Genomic DNA, 20,044 nt, shown 5'->3' on the forward strand with positions numbered 1-20,044 from the left:
TAAGCAGATGGAGTTTGCTTCGTTTCAGTACATTTCAGTAGCTTCCGTCTTCATCCTTTTCTCAGTTTTTCAACACTATCCTGAGGTTCATTTTCCTGAGTGCTGCTGGGTACAGAGAGGCAGCAAACAGTTCCAGTGACTACCTCACTCTTTACACAGACAACATCCATTGGGTCAAGCAAGACACAGGTAAGCCTTGTTGAATTACCTGCCCACTGTGCCCCCAAAATTGCTCTCCAAGCCACTTTTTTCTTAACATCAGCCTTGATGCAGAAGGCCAGAGCTTCCAGTACTGTGATTCATAATCCTGCAGTTGGGTCATTAAAAGCCCACTGCACTGCATCAGTGCAAGTTAGGAAAAGACCCAAAGCACTCTAAAAGACTACCAGTAGCACTCATTTTTTTACCATCCTGTCAGTCTACGGCTCATCCTCCATTCCTCTCTACAGGAATTCCATATCAATTCCCCTATCACTGGTGGAAATGTTGATTGATCATCATCGGTCCTCTTACATAGCCCTTTGGAAACCATTTAACTAGGATTCAGTATCAGCAATTCCAAGACTTGCCAGTGAAGTCAAGAGCAGCTGAAGAGACCTCCTGTCCCCTGATGTTCTTCCATCATAAACCATAAAAAAAACCTAAAAAAAATTAGGGAACTCTGCCTGTAATACATTTAAATAAGTGCTCTACAGCCATTGCAGAGCACTGGTATTTTGGAGGACGTTTCCTTCTTTTGAAAGGGAGGTGGATTGAATCAAACTCATGCAATCAATGCCTAACAGCTGGCTGAATACAGTAAAGCTATAAAGTTATTTCTACAGATCATTTCCAGTCTCAAAAAGAACAAAAGCAGCTACCTTCAGCACGATTTGTTTTTAAGTAACACCAGGTAGAGACAGGAGTAACTGATACCTTTCAATAGTGCCAGCTCAACCTGACACACGACAAAGCAATGACCAACCAGCACGCTCTTACCCTGTTCTCTCATTCCCTGCACAGCTGCCCTCTCCCATCTGCTGGAGTTTTCCTGCCACTCCAAAGTCCCCTCAACCACTTCTCCCAATGCTCCTTTGTTGTTTTTACTACTACTAGATGCTGAATTTCACAACTCCATCCTTCTATCTCAATTAGGCACCTAGTAAATACCGTGTGGCATGTATGACACAAAAGCATATTTCTCTCTCCCAAGCATCATATGAAGTATTTCCCCCCCTCCCCCGCATCTTTTTTGTAAGGGGAAGTCACTGAGGAGTCTACACTCTTACTAAAATTGAGTCCTTTAAGAAATTTCTTCTTGCCCCCCTCTTCTTATATCCGTATTGTTTTCCCCAATGTTTTTACTGTACCAGAAACAGTCAATTGCCACCTAGTTTTTATTCATCTATGTCATACTACATTTTTAATTACCTCTTAGGTTCATCTTCTTAGCGGATGCTATATCCTTTTTATTCTCTACAATATCCTTGCATATTTTTGTGCAAACTGCCACAGCATATTCAGTCACAGATTATTTTACTTAGTTCTGTTTATCTTTCCTCCTTTTCCTCCTCCATTCTTTCTTCCCTCTTTAAGGAATCCATTTCCTATCAAGCAGGAGTTAAACGTTCCAAACCTGAGCTGAGATTCAAAAGACTTTCAAGACTTAAGAGGCAGCTACAGGAATCCTCTGAATCACAGGAAACCCATGAACAGTAGTTTCTTTTGGTGGAAGCAAGAGTTTCTTGCTCTTACACCCTTTTAGACATTTCTAGCTGTAGATAAGTGCCAAATATACCCCTGTCCTCATCAGTCTTATTTAGTTCAGCATCCAGTAGCCAGCAGGGAGCAGACAAGGCACCACTGGCAAGAGAGAAGGCAGACATGATCCTTGCAAAGCCCTTTTTACCTGTAGATCACAGTACTATCACCCTTCTATAACTTAAGGGGCAACTTGCTCAGTGGAACAAACGCACCAGGACAGAGGCCAGCCCCCTTCATAACGGAGCCAGTCTGCACACCATCTCTGGTGACAATTTGCCACTACATCCTCACAAGTGTCTTGTGATGGATTTTAGCCCTTGGGTCTAGGGGAAAATCAGGTATCAACTTAATAGTGCCACCACAAACAACTGAAGACTCTTATTATGGGTCCCAGAATCACAAAGCGGGGGGGGGGGGGAGAGGAACGTATGAGGACAAAGTCAAAAATAGCTCCTTTTGGCTCCCTCCCCCAAAAGCACTTAGGTTTAGTTACTGCATTCAAACAGCAGCCCTTTAATCAAGGAGTCCTACTTATTCATGAGGAGAACTGTAGCTAGACAAACCTTTCAAACACTAGTTCTGCCATCTGGCAGCAGCACTGAGGCTTGTTCCCAGACACACACAGAGCACTGGTAATTGCCCTCACATGGAATTCCAAGGCACTGCAATTGTTCTGGCATTTAAACCTCCATGGGCTCCAGATGTGGATTTTATTTGTGTCTTTGTGGGGAAAAAGGTACTACTAATTACCATATATCTCTTCCCCCTTCTCCCCCCGCAAATAGTTTTAATTTTGCTCTCCCCAGTTATTTCTGGCATCTTCTGCAGCACCAGCAGCAAAAAAAAAAAATCAGATGGTGTAGGCCTATGGATAAGTATCTTAAAGAATTCATAGCAAAGAAGAAAGTGTTTCATATTTTTCCAGCTTTCCATGGATTTGATGCTCTAAGCAGCTGCCCAGTGGGGAATGAAACTCTTCTGGGGGATTGCTTTGTAGGCTTTTCTTTTTTCAAATTAATTTCAAATCATAATGTAAAGGTCACAGACATAACCCCGCTACTGAAACTGGCAACTTTGCATTTTTGCAGTGATATATGTAAGGAAAGAGGTGAATAAAAGTATTTGAAGAGACTTACATTTTGCTTCAGACAGATTCTGGTTAGGTGACCAGACCAGCATGCCGAGATTCTCCCTCTCTTGACTTCGCCTTGCAAGTTTGGCTTAAGAAAAAACAGATACAAACCAAGTTACAGAGAAAGCCATTTCAGATGCAAAATGGATATAAAAGCAACTTCTCACACATCAGCAGCTTTTAATCAAGATACAAAACACATCCACAGAGTTAAAACCCCCATCTTCTCATTCAGACCTGAGGCTTTTCCTTGTTTCTTCAATGCATCACCCCCTATATAACATGACAGATACCACACACTCACTTTCATGCAGTACACCAAGAGGCATACGTTAGATCTAAATTAAAAGTTAATTAATGTTTCTCTTCCAGCATGCTTGATTATTTTTCTTCCAGCCATCGTTAAATGAAAGAGGGAGGAGGGAGGAGCTAGGCTCAGGCAGCAGCTCCAAGTCCTTGACATCAGGAAACCGTACTGTGCAGCTAGATGTCTAATGTGCTTGTGTCTACCTCAGATAAATAACACTTCAGGGTAGACACAAGCATGAACTTCCCAGATTTCACTTCTGAACACCTCCTCTTCTGCTCCAGCAGCCCTCCTGTGCCTCCATCCCCCAGACAAACAGGAATGCCCAGACAGGTGACACTGGGTCCCCCAGGTCAGAATCAGGTCCTCTGCTCAACTGCTCCAGAGAAATTCTTGTGCATTCACACTCATGCTGCATACACGTGCCCACATTCAGAAAGCAAGTCAGTTTTTAACCAGCCTAACACCTGACTGGCACGAAAGCTCTGAAAGTCTCAAGTGAAGAACTGCTGCACGTAGCTTGAAAAAGCAACCTTAAGGTACATTTCAACAGTAAGTTCTAGTGAATCTGCTGCTGTTTGGCTGCAAGCAAAAGAGAAGGATGATGAGAAGAGAAAGAAACTTGCTCCACTGAGTCAGCGCGCACACAGCCAGCTCAACTACCCGCCCTGGCCGAGAGCAACTTGCAGGTCTTGTTATGAATGAGTGCCTACAGCACTGCTTCCACTACAAAACGTCACACAACGCTGAAGTTTTATGCACTATTTCAACACAACGCCAGTTTCTCCGCACTGTGCAATTAAGACACATCACCACCACTTCATGATGCTTTAAACAAACAGGTCGGGAAAGATATAGGAACACAAAATTACATTACAATGCTATGCATGCTCATGGTTTGACTACTGTTTTTAACCTGAAATCTGCTCAGCTAACAACAGTCAGGGTTTAGACGACAAAAATACTTTAACATTAAATTTCAAGCGCAAATAGCATGTATTAAAAATAACCAGTTGTCAGCAACACACATTAAACTAATAATTACTTTGTTTCATTACAAACCCCATGATTATCTTTCACAGTTCAGTGTGGTTTTTTGAGGGGTTTTTTTCTTTATAAGAGTAGTAACTGCACATACAAGATACTTTGCGCACTGTGCATGTCCATTACTTTCTACATTAGGCTGAAAAAGAGGAGAAGAGACAACAGCCTCTGGTGGCGAGAGATGGGTGTGGAGACCAGATTTATACACAGAACACGAAGGGTGTCTGCATTTCAAATTACAACTTGAAAACAAAAAAATCCCATCACACTCCCAGTAACCCACTGCAGTTCAGGAGCCTGATGCCCAAATTCTGCCAGCAAGGATTAACACTAGGCAAATTGTCAGCCTGGCTTCACCACAGTCTTGCTCGCTGAACCAGTAAAACCCACCTAAGTCGGGAAAAGGGAAACATTTCCTTCTAGTTTAGCAGGCTGAGCCTCCTCCCCAGCCCGGCTGCCCCTTCTAGGAGCAGAGCACCGCTAGCTCAGCTCCTCACAGCAAGATGGGTGAAGTCTCACCTCCCACTGTTAAAACCCCAAGATACGCTTTGGGGCATTGCAGAGGGAGCGCCACAGCATTCCTGGCTGTGAACTGCAGCACGCCCTGGGAGGTGACGACCAGCACAGGTAGGTGCTGTGGGACCTCATGGCACCCAAGCAGCATGGGTGAAAAGTGTTCCTTGTCCTCCATTGCAGCTCCCCTCCCAGGCACCCAGGACCTCCCTTTACAAAGGGAGTGTCTTGGATTAGGAGCTACCTCCTTCCAGCCCCGCATTCCCTCCCTATGAGCCAAGGCCAACCACTCCCCTGGGCCTCACACCCAGAAAAAGAACCACCTGCAGATAGCAGGCTCTGTATGCAATCCTCAGGACCCACTTCTGTCCCATTCCCACAGCTTAGCTTCTTCCCCTCTGCCTCTCTCCAGCTTCTTGGTAGCAACCACCAGCCAAGTTACACTGCACTTGTAAATGGGTGTGAAGCAGCACTTCTGGTATTCCCACAACATCTCTCCTGCTCTGCCTCTCCAACCAAGCCCACCTGTCCATCCTCAACCCTTGTTCCTTAATAAAGGTAGAGGCCAGTGCAAGGCACGCAGTAGGGTTAAGTTAAAACTCGTCTTCTCTGAAAAGAACAGAACCACCTATAGGCCAACACACATAGAAGGGTGAGGGGTGTGGGCAGGTGCGTTCCTCAAACATCCACAGTGGCCAAGACCCCCTCCCTAAGGCCAAGATTTAGCCTGCCACCCAGCTCCTCACCTTCCAGCACCACCTCCTCCCCATCACTGCTTCTCAAGCCCACAGCCCCCACATTTACTGTCCCCTGCATGCAAGGCAGACACAACAGGCGTTCTTCAGAGTCCAGTATTGACCCCATCATAAGTACTCTTGCTACATGACATGGCAAGGAAGAGCTTAAGAGCTTGCTCAGAATTTGGAAACACATGGAAATGGTTATTTCAGAGCAACAGCTATGAGAGAAGAGGGGGCTTAGAGAAGAACAGTTATTACACCCCTTTCCTGCATCTTTCCAAGCAAGCTGCAAGCCTTCCAACATTGGGGAATCCCTTCCCCTGTCCCCTGCTTCTGGACAAAGGATACCAGGGTGAATTTACATAATCCACACTTCAGTGACAAAGCTAAAAAGCTAATTAAATTTAATCCATTATATATTTCAAATAAAATAACCACATAAACAGGGCAAAGGTTACTCTTTTTCAGGGGAACAGATGAATTTAGGATCAATGGGTCTTGCTTGTCTAAGCAACTGCAGTTAAATCAGTGCAACCTGTGTCCAGAGAAGCTGTATATTGGCAGACAAGATGATCTGACATTTCAGTTAATCCTGTACTTTCATCTAGGCTACCCACACCAGGTATTTGTAAAGTCTCTGCCATAGCCATTAGCTCCTTATCACAGCTGCTACGGAAGCTTACACTCTATAATTACTTTCCCACTGCTGGCTTTCCCATTTGTCCCACGGAGGAATCCCCAAGAGGAAGACCTTCTAACTACAAGCAGTAGAGATGTACAACCCCAACCAGGCACAGAATCGTGCTCTTCTCTCATCCCCAGACCATACCCTTACCCCATGGACTATACACTGAACCACAGGAAGGAACTGATCCAGGTTAAAACTCACTTTATGAAGAAAATAGTGTTTTTAAAGTTGTTCCCATTTACACATGTGGTTTATTTCACAATCCCAAACAGTTCAGCTGTGCAAGGGATGAGATGAGGCAGGGCAGAACACCCATGTATCCTATCAACATTATTCTGAAAAGAAGTTGTGAAGGCTTCCTTCTCTCTGCCTGCCCTGCCCTCCAAGCTGTGGGGACACATGTCACCACCAGCATGCAATTGACCACACAGTGTGTAGGAATGTATTGATTTGCACAGCAGAGAGCACCACTGGAGTTCCTATCACTTCCGCCTGTAGGCTGAGGCTCTCCATCCCTGGGCTGCTCGCACTAAGGCACAGACCTGGCACGTGCTAAAGCAGCACACTGCAAGACATGAAACCCCAGCCTGCAGCAGCTGTAAGTCCTTTCCAACTTTTGGAAAGCTGTTGCAAGACTGCCCCACATTAAAATAAGACAGAGGTTTCAACCAGCAGCAGCACTCAGTTCAGACTCCAAGACACATCAGGCTGATTTCAAAGAAAAAATAAATAAAATCTGTAGTGAGTCTTTAAGGCATGTCTTCTCCCTGCTGTGAAGGTTACTACATGGACAGCCTCACTCCAAGTCAATTGTCCGTCCCATTTTCACTTGCGTACAAGAAGATGTCAGTCCTGCTCTCCCACTACCACCCACAAAAGCCTCAGGGGTGAATCCACCTTAGACCCCATACCTGAGTGATCCCAGCTCACGCAGAAGGAGAACAAAGAATAAAGTGAGAGCAAAGGGATTTAAAAAAAAAAAAAAAACCAAAACAAAAAAAACCCAAACAAGCCAACAAACTAAAAAAACCACTCTTAAAAACCATTCTCCTCCTCCAGAGCCACACTCCTCTACTGCATTTAGTCCAAGTCAGAGAGCAGAGGGTCAACTCTGCCAGGACCCTCTGCAGAAACAGAGACAAAAAGCAGAACTTGCAAGGAACTCCTCAAAGGACACCAAGCCCGAAATACCCTTGTGAGTCCTCTGATACATCTATTACTTTAAACCCTGGGTCTGAGCCCCCTTCCATACACCAAGAAATATACATGTAACTCCTCACATCTGAGGGGTTCTTTTGCAGATATTGTAACTTCGTATTTTCTCTTAGGCAAAGAAAAGTTGTACCGGTGCTGGAATCAGGACTGTATGAATAAGTTCAGTGTTGAATGTGCTGCAGAGTTTGTCATCATGAACACATTTGTACTGACATGAAACCACAGATCTTTGCTCAGGCTCTGTCCAGAACGGTGGGAGAGAGCCAGTGCATAACACGTGTGCCCTGCAGGCTCCTCAGCCACCATGCTCAGCAGAGTTGCTGTAAATGGACAATAAAGGGGGGCCGAATGCAACAAGTGTGCTTCTATCACCACCTCTACCAGGGTGCTGTGAAGTCAGGACACCTGACAGAGAAAAGGGAAATGGGCATGTCTCCAAACAGAAACTACCAAAGGCCACTGTACCACATATATGAAGTACCTTCCCCATCCTTCTGACCCCTCCCCAGTTTCAAGTTAGACACGGAGCAGCATCAGTACAGAAGGAAAGCCATGCCTGGCAGTAATAGCACTCCCTTCGTCCCTCCTGAATCTCCTGCTGGTGAGATGAACTAAAAGCCTCTGAAGAGCTCTGTCAAAAGGTCAAAGGGTGAAGCTTGCACTTCCCAGCTTGAATCCGTGCGACACCTCACCACTTCTGAAAGGACGAGAGATTCTGCTTAGCCAGCATTTCTCTGCTCTCCTGACACATGCTCCCTGCCTTTCCCCCCATCCTGTGTCGACTTTGGCATTTACCCCTCCAAGCCAAGAACATTCACTAAAAGTAACCCGGCAAAACAGAAAGCAAACAGCATTTCCCCCAGTTATTAAATCAAATCAGCGGGCTGCAAGATGAGACAAACAGCTGAGGGGGCAAGCAGGGAGCAGCAGGCCCTTGTGGACAGGGGCTTCTCTGCCTTCACCCCAACGCAATGGTTCAGCAGCCGCACTGCAGAAGACAGGGAGGGAGAGAGGCTGTTTCCCCTTCCACCAGCACCTTGACAAATCAAAACAGGGGATCTACCCAAGCTTAAAAACAAACAAACAAACAAACAAAAAAGGCTGTTAGCTTTAACTCATACCAATTTCTAGTTTTCTACACATATCCTAAGGGACAAGGAAGAGGAATAAAGAAGCAGGGACAGGCAGGACACTTCCCTCATCACGGCACCAGCTTAGGCTGTCTTAAGGACCACTGGTGGAAAGACAGCATACATGAAGAGCAAGCAGGAAGGCAATGGAGCCCACCAGCAAGCGGGAGCCCAGCACTGCACAGCTCCAGATGACGCATCCCATTTTATTTTTCTTCTCCAAGTTAAAGAAATGTGCCAGAATAAACTCGGTGGGAGCCGAGGCCTCTCAAAGAGTCACCAATCACTCTGTTGCCTATTTTGCTTCTGTGCAAGGCAGCAGTGCCAGCTCCCACTTGAGTTCCTGCGCTTAAGAGAGCTGCTCTGTCTCGCAGCTCTCCCCAAGGATGCTGCATATTCCAGCTGCAGCTGTAAGCCATTCAAGAGTGCTTCACACTTCGCTTTTGGCACCTATACTGACCCCTCAGAGAGACAATCCTCACATCCAGCTGATGCCAAGATACACTTTGCTCCCAGCTCCATCCTGCCCAAGTCAGGGTGAAGCTCTGCCCAGCAGCCTCCAGCATTCTTCCTTCTCCGTAACCCTTTCAATAGTCTCTGATGTTTTTGCTGTGCGCACAAGGCATTTCAAAGCTATAGAAGCCCTCTGAATTTCAAAGCAAAACACACTAACACATGACTATGTGCAAGCACAGCAACACACCATGAAGAGTGGGAACCTGCTGATTGTCAGTTCTTCTGTTATTTAGACAGCAAGAGGTAACTCAGCAAAGCACATCCACTGTCAGGTACTTGCTACTGATAGACACTTCTGTCTGTACCTTCTCTGGAAGGCAAACATGAGCAAATCCAAGTTTAAAATGCACTTTCCATAGGAGTACCGTGAATTCTTCAGGTACCGATCTTTTGCAAGGCAACAGGTAAGAAAAGATTTCCAGATCTAAATAACATATTTCACAAAGTTATTGACGTTGACACAACAACTGAAAACCCAAAGGTACAGGATGGCAAAGATTCCCACCTACAAAGGCTAACATTACTAACAGCACTTGCCAATACCCCCATAACTGGTACTAGCTCATTTTTAAATCACATATTACAGGTTTAAAAATACTAAGAAACACCTTCCTTTTAATATGTAACCCCCAGCATTATATATTAAACATACATTGTATAATACCTAAAGTAGAATAGATACTGTTTTGGAAAGAGCTGGAGCTGACATACAACAATTTAGCTGTTGAATGCTGCTTAAAGCAGTTTTGGACCAAGTCTAAGTGTACTTACTTCTAATAAAGTGAGATTAAACAAGTGCTCACATTCCCCACTCCACTTTTTTTTTTTAATCTATGCAGACCTTGTATTTATTGCATAAAGCAAAATCCCCTGTCTACAGTACCCATGATGACTGTTAAAGTAAGACAAGGGAGGCACTGGCTCCCATAATTTAAAAGACTCACTCTCAGTGGTACACTGGCACTTCTCAGGCTCAATTGTAAATACACAACAGCGAGACAACAACAAAATACCTATGTGGCACAAGAGAATTCAAACAAAATCGAGAGTCAGAAGAACAACTTTTTCCACCTTCCTTCTCCACTGCTGGCACTGGTATCCCAAGCAGCAACTCAAAGACATTTGAAGAACTTTGCTGCCCATCTCCACTTCCTTCTGCATGTGACTTCACCCTGAGTCAGCAGGACTGCCTAGATATAGTAGCTGGTACCTCATACAAATGCCATCTTTGTACACACTATAGCAGCATGAAATGCAGCAGAACATTTTAGACTGGAATCTTGCATGAGGAATGTTTTTTAATTAAGAAGTTATAAATCAAGCAGCAGTTAGCTCTTCCTATACATGACTACACCTGGCTGGTGCTATAATCTATATGCAAATAAAGTTCTAAGGGCATTTCTGTATCTGCCTAAGGAAACAAAGGTGACTATTTGGGTTTCTGTACAGAGCAGCAGCACTGGAAACGCAGTAAAGGGCCTTATTGCCTCAGAATAACTGTGGGTGCTGTGCTACAAAACCCTACAGTATCACGTTACAACAGTGTGAAAAATATTGCTTTAAAAATTACCCAGTTAAAGATTAATCATCCAGCAATGATTACAAAGGTCACTTTGCAGTGATAAAAATTATTACCATTAGAAGAACTGGAAGAGAAAATGAGAAAAAGCATGGATAGCAATACAGTTTCATTTTCTTTAAGGTAATCGAGTTCAACCCATCCTGAGTGTGAACTTCACATCTTCGCGTTTTTTAATTTTAAACTTTAAGCACATATCTGATCCAAGATGCTTTTCCAGCTTAAGAGCTAGCAGAAAAGCAAAAGCAGTGTCCTACATTTTGCCCACAGCCCAGACCAAACAATAAAGCCAGAACAGATGCTGAGGCCTCGCCTTGATTTTTTTTTCCTGAATAAGAGGAGTCCACTCATTCTTTCCTGCAAGCAGGTGGCACCAATGTGCAGCCATAGATGAGGTCTGCATAACCATACAAGCAAACAGCCTTTCAATACACACTCAAAGTCTGTAAAATTATTTTTTCTCCATGCATGCAATTCCAATCCGAGACCTGCATACAGAAGCCCTGCAACCCATACAGGAGCAGGAAACACATTAACATATCAGAAGCATGAATATACCCCTACACGCACTCAGTATTGAGAAGCACACCTCTGCTAATCACAATGGGCTTCTGTCTAGACATGGCCGGGGTTTTGTACTGAAACGTGAAAGGGCTGGAGTTTGCTTAAAGAGAGACTTAAGTATAAATTTAAGAAGAGAAAATGCACATTTGATTAAGGTTTTACCATAAATCTCTTACATTTTAAGAATGTAAAAATTTGCATATCCACTTTTTTTTAAGGAGGAGGGCTAGCAACTCTAGTACAGCAATCCTGAATGCACAGCCAAAAAGCAGGCAACCAGAACAAAGCAAAAGCCTGCAGCGCACGCATGGGGTTGGCCCTGCGAGGCTCACCTGCTCTCGCAAGCACACTTCTCCCCCCTCAACATCACAGAGAGCATCCTTGGCCTCCCCAGGCTGCGGTTCAGAGCAACAGGAGCTCCAATGCTCCATCGGGAGGACGGGGATGGGACTGGACGCGTGCCACCCCGCCAGTCAGTAGCAACAAAAGCAAGCACCACACACAGTGCCTCATGGGCCCCACAGACCCTATGGCTACTAGCCCACAACCCATAGCTGTCATGCTGGGCCCCACATCCTGCTCCATCCTTGGGAACCCCTGCACACTCACAACCCTACAGAACACCACCACCACAAGACCTCCACAGAGCCAAGCAGTGAACCATTTTAAAAGTTTGTTAAAAATAGGTAAATGCACGCACAAAACTACTTCCAAGTGCCAAACTACAATGAGCCAACTACTGTTGGTTTCTGTTCAATCTCCTGAACACTGCCCCAGCAAGAGATTTCCTTCCCTCCCCCCACACATTTAGGTGACCAAAAAGTCACACAGGCGTGTCGGCACGTATGCGAGTAAGACCCACATACAGAATTTAATATACAGAAAAGGAACAACAATATCATAGCAGTTCCCCTGAGTGCCAGGTCTTGTGCTGCTGACAAATACCTAGGTACTGCCAAATCTATTTGAAGCCGAACAGTCTACTGATGAGGAAGCAAAGATAAGGCAAATGCATCTTCCTCTCTTTGCATCATAGATCTTGATTCTGCTGCCTCCCCTGATCCTTGACAATCAGCAACTCCTACACGCACAGCTCCATGTTCATATGGTCTCCCATTTCTTTACTGAGCCAGGTTCTCTGTTGTCTGCAAGAAGAGCTGTTTGGGCCCAGTTCTGCCCATTATTCAGAGGCAGCACTTAGAAATAACAAGACCAGGACCATCAGAGAGACTTCCTGAGCCTGGCACTGTATCTGCATTATTTGATTTAATGGCCCTTCATGATGGGGAAGGGGGGAGTGGGGGGAGAAGAGGTCCATCAAATCATCTAATCCTTTTTGAACCCATTTGTAATTTTGGCATCTACAACATCCTGTGGCAGAGTGCTTCAATTTAATTATATTTGTTGTCTGAAGGAGAACAAAGAAAGCCCATGCACACACTCCCTTCTCAGCTCTGAAGCTGCTACCCAGTCATTTCATTTGGTGGCCCCATTTCCTGCCTTATGAGAAGCAGAGAATAACTGTGCCCTGTTCACCTCCTCCATGTCTCTTGCTGTTTTACAGACCCTCTACTACACTCCTTTCTGTCATCTGTTTTCCAAGCTAGACAGTCTGCGCTTTTCTGCTTCTCCCTCATACAGAGATGGGAAATGAGAACAATTCCTGTACTTTATCTAGTTACCTTAAAGCTCTGAGAAGCATGTCTGCATGGGGGAGGGATGGAAGCAGGGCACAACCAGAACTGTACGCAGTGTTCAAGAAGAGGGTACACCACAGGATTTATAAAACATGCCATAACGAGGTTCTGTTTTGTTCTCAGATGCTTTCACAACAGCTTTTAACAATACACTTGCCTTTTCACTATTATCATCGAGTTGATGAAAAAAAACACCGTGACTCCCAAGATCTTTATCTGGAAAGGCAACAGCTAATTTAGAGACCACTACCATATACGTACAGTTAAGGGCTGTTCCACCCCACCCTACCTCCTCCCCCCAAATATTACTTAGCAAATAACAGCAAGTGTCACCTGTCATTTTTATAGCCATGCTGTCACAAGACTGAACAGGTTGTCCGTTCCCCCCATTCAGCAGATACCCACACTCCCCTGCTGCTCTCTCTTCCCATTCACATGCTGTTACATGCTGACAAAAGGACAATCCAGCTGTTCGTAGTAAAAATAAAAAGCAAGAAACAAAAATAACACGATATGTAATTTGAAATGGAGAATACGCAAGTGTTACTTTATTCAGAGAGTGAGAAATGCTGCAAGACACCTCCGGCTTCCCAACGCTTTTTTCCCCCAGGAGAAATAACACATGCAGCAAGAAGCAAACAGAGAGTTTCTCAGACCTTGTGCCCTCCCCCCCATTCCCTTTACCATTCAACAGCAATGCTGTTAAGACGACTGACCCAAGTAATTCCCACTCCTCAACTCCAGCCACCCTTTCCCATTCCCATCACACTTTGGAGAATAAGGAGAGAAACAGAAAACAAGCCAGAAAACACACCTCAACCACCTTGGCTTTAGAAAGCACTGAACCTTCTTGCTCATAGAGCAGACCTGTTTTCCCCTGCAAAGTTTCAAACTTAGCTTTCATAGGTCTGCATAAGCACCAGCAACCCAAACAAGCAGCATTCAACCCATCTTCCCCACACACCGAGGACCAGCTGGCCTGGTTCTATTGCCCAATGTAAGAAGAAGAAGGGGGGGGGGGGGCGGAAATCAGTCTCAAGTGTTCCCAAAGCAGGTAAATTACTTTTTTGTATTTTTAGCAACACCTCTTCCCTTCCCACCCATCCAAAGTTCACATGACAGCATCCTTTTGAGATAGCTTACACTGATCAGTGGAAGTGGCGAGTGCCTAGAAAGCACCAGGGATATAAAATGTAGATTCTTGGTTAAAGTAACTGGTTTATTTTTTCCACCACACTTCAAAAACCCTTGCCAAAAGATAGTCAAGAACAGATCTGACTAACTAGAACCCAGTCTCCAAAGAGTATGGGATGTGGGAACTTCTCCTCCTCCTCACCCTCCATCTCAGGAGTTCAGGAAATAAAAAATAAGTAAGAAACCCCACAACCAGCTATGCTCCTAAGGCTGCTTGCTGGATGAATGTGTTACCACTTGGCAAGACTGTGAAGGACATGTAGGTAGGACACACTGGTGTCTCCATCCACACAGGAGTCCACTCAAAAGGTCAAATGAGAGAGAAATTCCATGTTACTATATTCTTGAAGTACCAAATCATTTTACACAGCCAAATGAATCAATCAGCAACAGCCAAGCACAGTCAACTTGCAGAGAGTAAAGATTTCTCACATTATTATTATTCTTTAAAATCTGGCTTAGACACCAACACTTATCAAGGCCATAAGCAGACAAGCCCTTCATATACAGTGGCAGACACATCTTCCAAACTCAGCCAGCTGCTGTGGGGAGGCTGGACACCCAGGAGGGTACCACCACAGCACCTCCCTGCTGGAAGTAGTACTCTCCAAGAGCAGCAGAATCGGGCCCTGCCAGCACACGCAGAAGGGGCCTCACCTCTGCACTGAGGTCACCCAAACAAACCCAGCCGCTTCTACCTGAAGCTGGTTGTACAGAAGTTACCCAAGTGGCCCGGCTGGCAGAACAGCAGAGATGATAGCCTTTGAAAAAAGGGGCACAGCTTCCTCTCCCGACGCAGCCATCTCCAGACACAGACACCTGTCCTCAGACCAATGTGAGTGTACAAGAAGCTTATACATCAAATCCCACCCGGCACTGACTCATGCACCGATATGGTGTGCAACTGTAATCAACAGGCTGCAAGCATGCCCAGTTTAACCCACACAAATCCGACTTCTAAACATCTGCGACTGTTGCATATCCTCCTCTCACCCCCATCCATGAGTCTTCCAGGTCTCTATCCTCATGGCACCCCTACCAGCAGATGAGAGCTTTTATCAACACACACACAAAACACACAAAGCACCCAGTGCCAGGCTGGCACAAGTTGAGCCCAGTTCCCCTTGCCTCGTGTTAGAGCCCCAACTATGGGTCATCCTTCCTCATCATCCCACTCTCAGAAATGCTGAAATCAAATAGGAGCCCATAAATAACACATTTGTAAAATTTCAAACCAGATCTTGAAAACTCAGTCTGCTTCCAGCTCTCCTTGGAGATGACTGGTGTATTCATTAGCTCACAAGCTCCCCAAGGTACAGACAGTCCCTCTCCTTCTGTCTGCATGGGGCCTGGCTCAACAGGGTGCTGCGAGAAAAATATTCATACCCAAAAAACACAAATTCAGATTTAACATGCCCTTGAAATGCAGGCAGCTCCTGGATCACATTTTTCCGACAGATTTCACAAGTCAGTTTGTTTTTTCCCATTTTTGCCAAACTCGGAGGCACAGTAAGGACTATATTTAAAATGCAGCTAACAATCATGGCAAATCTTAAAGTTTTAACATTGAGCTTTCAGTAAAAGACTATCCAAAACAAGTTATCTGGTTCCTCTCCTTCTCCTGCCTTCAAAAGAGTCTCAGAACTAGTTTGTCTTGCATCTACAACAGTAATTTCAGAGCAAGAAAGCCATATGATAGCTGCAAGAGACTAAACAATTCATCATTGCTTCACACCAAGCACTGCCTTGCACTCATTCTGCACTACTGTTCTGCCCATACTCCCACTTTACACCAAATGTAACTGATCCTAAAAGGTGCCAAGTAACAGCGAACCAAACCCAGGAGAGACAGGTTCTCTGCAGTAAGCAGCAGCAAGTACACTTGCAACCCAGAGCAACAAATAGGGAGCACAGCCTCGCAAATATGCTGGATTTTCCTGAGCTGCCTCTGCTTTGGGATTACAAATGCTCCTTCTGCAGCGCCGGCATTTGCATACCACAGCATATTTACAAAGAAATCCATCGGGACACGAGCCCGAAGGTGAACACTGAGAAGAGGCCCGTAGTGCTTGGACCACAGGGTTTTCTGCTCTGCTTAGATGCTTCAGGGGAAAAGCAAACCAGTTACGACCTATCCACATCTAAAGCACGATCCCCTTCCCCACCCGGCTGAACAAAGAGAACTGAAGTTTGCAGGCACAAGGCCTAACAAGCTCTCTGAAATGCAACCACCACGTGGCAAGCATCAGGAGCAGAGCTCACACAAAGAGCCGAGAAGCAGCAGGAGACAGGGGAGAGGGCTGGGAAAGCCTTGGCAGTAAGGAGACGGGGGAAGGGGAGACCAAGCCTTATTCTCCAGCCATCGCCACAAGGAAGCAAGCACAAAGGGGACAGTGAGGCTAAGCAGATAAGGAGAAGCCAGACAAATGCCAGGCAGGCAGCATAGATAAACGGAGGAGCCAAGACCTCGCTTTAAGGAGAACAGTGTGGTTTGGTAGAGAGCTGAGGGAGGAACCCGGCTTGGCGCTGCCCCGGGAGGAGAAGGAGGAGACACTTCCCAGCAAGGCAGAGGAAGGCAGTTTGCACAGCACTTACCTGCCCTGTAGCACGTCCCTCGTACCGTGCACGCTGTGGCACAGTCCTCACACACACAAATACACAGCTACAAAATTAATTTTACTGTGTTCAGGACCATTAGTCTTTCCAATCTGAGGACCGAGATCCTATTCGGCACATAAATGCCTCTTTACTGAGGCTGAAATTTCTTATTTTCTCCAATTTAAAAAGGGTAAAAAAAAAAAAAAACAAAAACCAAAAAAACAAAAACCCACCTTTTAGACATAATTCATGCTCATGGCAAAACATCCCCTCTCTCCCTTTCTTCCAAAAACCATCATCACAGTGAGAGCAGCCAGAGCGTCCCTGACTGTGTTAAGAGCCCAGAGGTCTCATTTTTCCTTCCCACAAATGATAAAATGGTAAAGAATACAGTGGCCAGCCCCCAGCAGCTGTTTGATCGGAATACAGCTGTGCCTCCTCACACATCAATTATGCTGCCCCACAGTGCACTGCACAAATTCAAAACGTGGCTGCCAAGCTTGTTTTCTTTACCCAATGACCACTGGATAACTCCATGAAAGCAACCAGCAACTCTCCACAGGGCACCATATTGAGCTCCAACCATGTAAGGAGGCATTTAGCAATCATCTTTGTCCTCCTACGTCCAGTGCTACCATGCTGGCCACTCTGTCTCCGCTGTGTCGCCTTCTGAGTGTCTGAGCATCAGTGACTCAATGCAGCCTCTTGCTCTGCCACTGGGCTGCATTCAAATCCAAACCTCAGCTTCACAGCTTTTAGAAAAGTGCTTAATGGAGCTTATACACATCCCTACAGAAGGGGGAAAAAAAAAAGGGGGGGCAAAAAGAAAGAAAAAAAAGAAGTGCAGCAATGACAAGGCAGCAAGGGAAACAAAACACACAGGAACATAAAGAGGACAGAGAGCCTAAGAGGAGGGACAGTATTTAGAAGAGCAGAGTTATTAGAGACTGAGAAGCTAAGCCATGCTAAAGTTGCTGGGGCTTCAAAAGGGGTGGGGGGGAACAGTCTGTGTAGACCATCTTGGAGAACACAACAGCCTTACAGGTGCATATGTGGGCTGGAGCAGAGAAAAGCTGAGACACGCTGGCACCAGCGAGGAAAGCAGACTGTCAAAGAAAACTGCAAGGCAAGGCAGGCAGGGAATCCGCACCATTTACCTGTAGCAAGGGGCTCTGCCAAGCATTTTAAGACACTTGCACCTCCCTCAGCAGAAAAGCTGCATGTCCTCGTCATTTCTATCCTCGTCTGCACTTTCTCCATAAGGTTCCCCGCACAATTTAGTGCATTTACTGAAACAAGACCATTTTCTCTGATGTTTGGATTTTCATAGGCTGCTATTTCAATAAAAGTTCACTACCTTAAAGAATAGACTACAAGTCAGGTACCATGAAACAGGGACTAACAACCACCATTCTCAGTGCAACTGAGTTCTGATCTGCAACTGGGAGCTGTAGGTACTGCTGCAACACTGAATTCATCCTGCACATTTGAAAGTCTTCAGTCTTCTGCTCTGTGCCATCACTCAAATACAAATTGCTGTAAGTCCAGTTACATCTACATTGAAGGGAAAGAATGAGAGTAAAAATAATTCAGGGTAAGCTGACTCCACAGACATCTCTCTCCTATTCTTCCTCCTAACCCAGAAAAATCCTTCTGCCTCCCCACACCACACCGCCCCCTCCCTCTTGCGTGCACACAGGCCCTTGGCAAAAGCTTTGCACACATTAAACCAACAATTCTTATCACATCCAGAGACACTGCTGAGAGCCTTAGCTTCCTTTAAGGCATACTCTGATTAGTCCAGCTTTCTAATGATAAAGCTATTTGTGGTCAGATATTCATGATGCTGGCAGCGATTTCTGGTATAATTCTGTTCACTAACACCTAGTCTGAATGTGCAACAGCAGAGGAAGAGTCCACAGCCTGTAAAAGACTCCAAACTCTAGTTAAAAAGTACTCAAGAGTAAACCAGCTTCACCAAACAAGATGACTAAAGCTCTTTTCCTATGGCCAATTTCTGCAGCTTGCATTTACTGTGCAGAGGAACATCTTACTCGTTCCCAAGATCCCACCAGAGCAATATCAACAGAAGGCGCTGCCTGTACTGGGCCCACATGGAAGCAAGACTCTAAACTCATTCTTGCCAACACTTCCAACACACTTGCAAGCGTTCTCCACTTGCACAGCCCTGTGAGGGCATCCAGCTGCAGCAGTGTGACATGCTCACCCTCCCACCCCTCTGCGGATGGCTCTCCACTATCATGCAGCAGCTGTGGGAGCTTCCTGCACGAGTGGTCACGACATGTGCTACCGCACAAGACACAGAAGCAGCAGGAAAATGGGACTTCCCAAAGCCCCAGACAAACTCCATTCCCAGAAACTATCATTCAGGAGGAATATGGCCCAGGCTTTCTCAAGAGCTGAATGCTAGATATTTGCACCCAGATATTTTTACTGGTATAACCAGCATAAGTTACAAACACCAGCATTTCTGCTCAAACAAGGCCTGAACACCAGCAGCGATGCTTGCAAGACCTTGGCACAAGGCAGGGAAACAGAAACATCCCTGATGACCCCAAGATATCTGGGATGTTCTTTTCCTCAAGGTCATGATTATCACAGATACCAGCATTGTGTCCAGGCTGGTAAGCCACATGCTAAATCAACTCACATGGCCTCCAGCAACAGAGTCCTAACACCACCAGTCTCAGACCTGCAGCCACCCTTGCACAATACCTCAGACTGCAGAGCTGCTGACTGCATGGCCTTATTTGTTTCTGTGCCCCCAGAGAGAAAGAAAGAAGGAAGCTAAGTTTACAAAACACCTTAAAAGACCACTTTCTTGTAGCTATGTTCCAGATCCATTCCCAGCTGTTCCAGGCTTGCAGAACAAGAACAATTGCATCTGGTGCTGTCCTGAAGCAGAGGCATCAACTTGCACGCACAGGAATTTAGATGTCTGTTGCTGCAGAGTTCAGTCTAAACTTGCAAAAGTTTAGTCCCCTCCAAAAGCCCCCATTTTCCCCCCAACCCCCTGTTTTAATGAATGGGTTCATTAAAAGACATTATCAGGCCAAGAGCAGCAGTCCAATGAGTCCCAGAGCCCTGGCATGTCCCCTGATCACCTCAGCACCTCCTTATGCAACTGCCAGTCAGTATGTAGAAGAGTCACATGAGACTAGCACAGATGCTGGGAGAGCAGGTTTTAAGTTATTCCTGCACAAGAAAAAGGAGTGTTAATTAAGCAATGCCTAATGAGATGCCTGGGCTCTATCTGAGAATCCTTGCTCTGATGACTATAGCAATACACCAAGAAAATAGCACTCCCTCTACACAGTCTGCTTAAGTATCTGCGCTATCTCCAGTAGAGAACTGCAGCAATTT

General features: G+C 45.5%; 1 protein-coding gene across 1 annotated transcript in view; it reads right to left on the minus strand.

Annotated features, from left to right (window-relative positions):
* The window catches only part of RCOR1 (REST corepressor 1), an 84,614-nt gene that overhangs the window by 39,528 nt on the left and 25,042 nt on the right, over positions 1-20,044 (minus strand). The window contains exon 3 of the mRNA XM_030481817.1: positions 2,880-2,963. Within this exon, the coding sequence (XP_030337677.1) occupies positions 2,880-2,963 (84 nt within the window). The remainder of the gene's footprint in view (positions 1-2,879; positions 2,964-20,044) is intronic.

The sequence above is a fragment of the Strigops habroptila genome, chromosome 4 (genome assembly GCF_004027225.2).
Source record: "Strigops habroptila isolate Jane chromosome 4, bStrHab1.2.pri, whole genome shotgun sequence".
NCBI lineage: Eukaryota > Metazoa > Chordata > Aves > Psittaciformes > Psittacidae > Strigops > Strigops habroptila.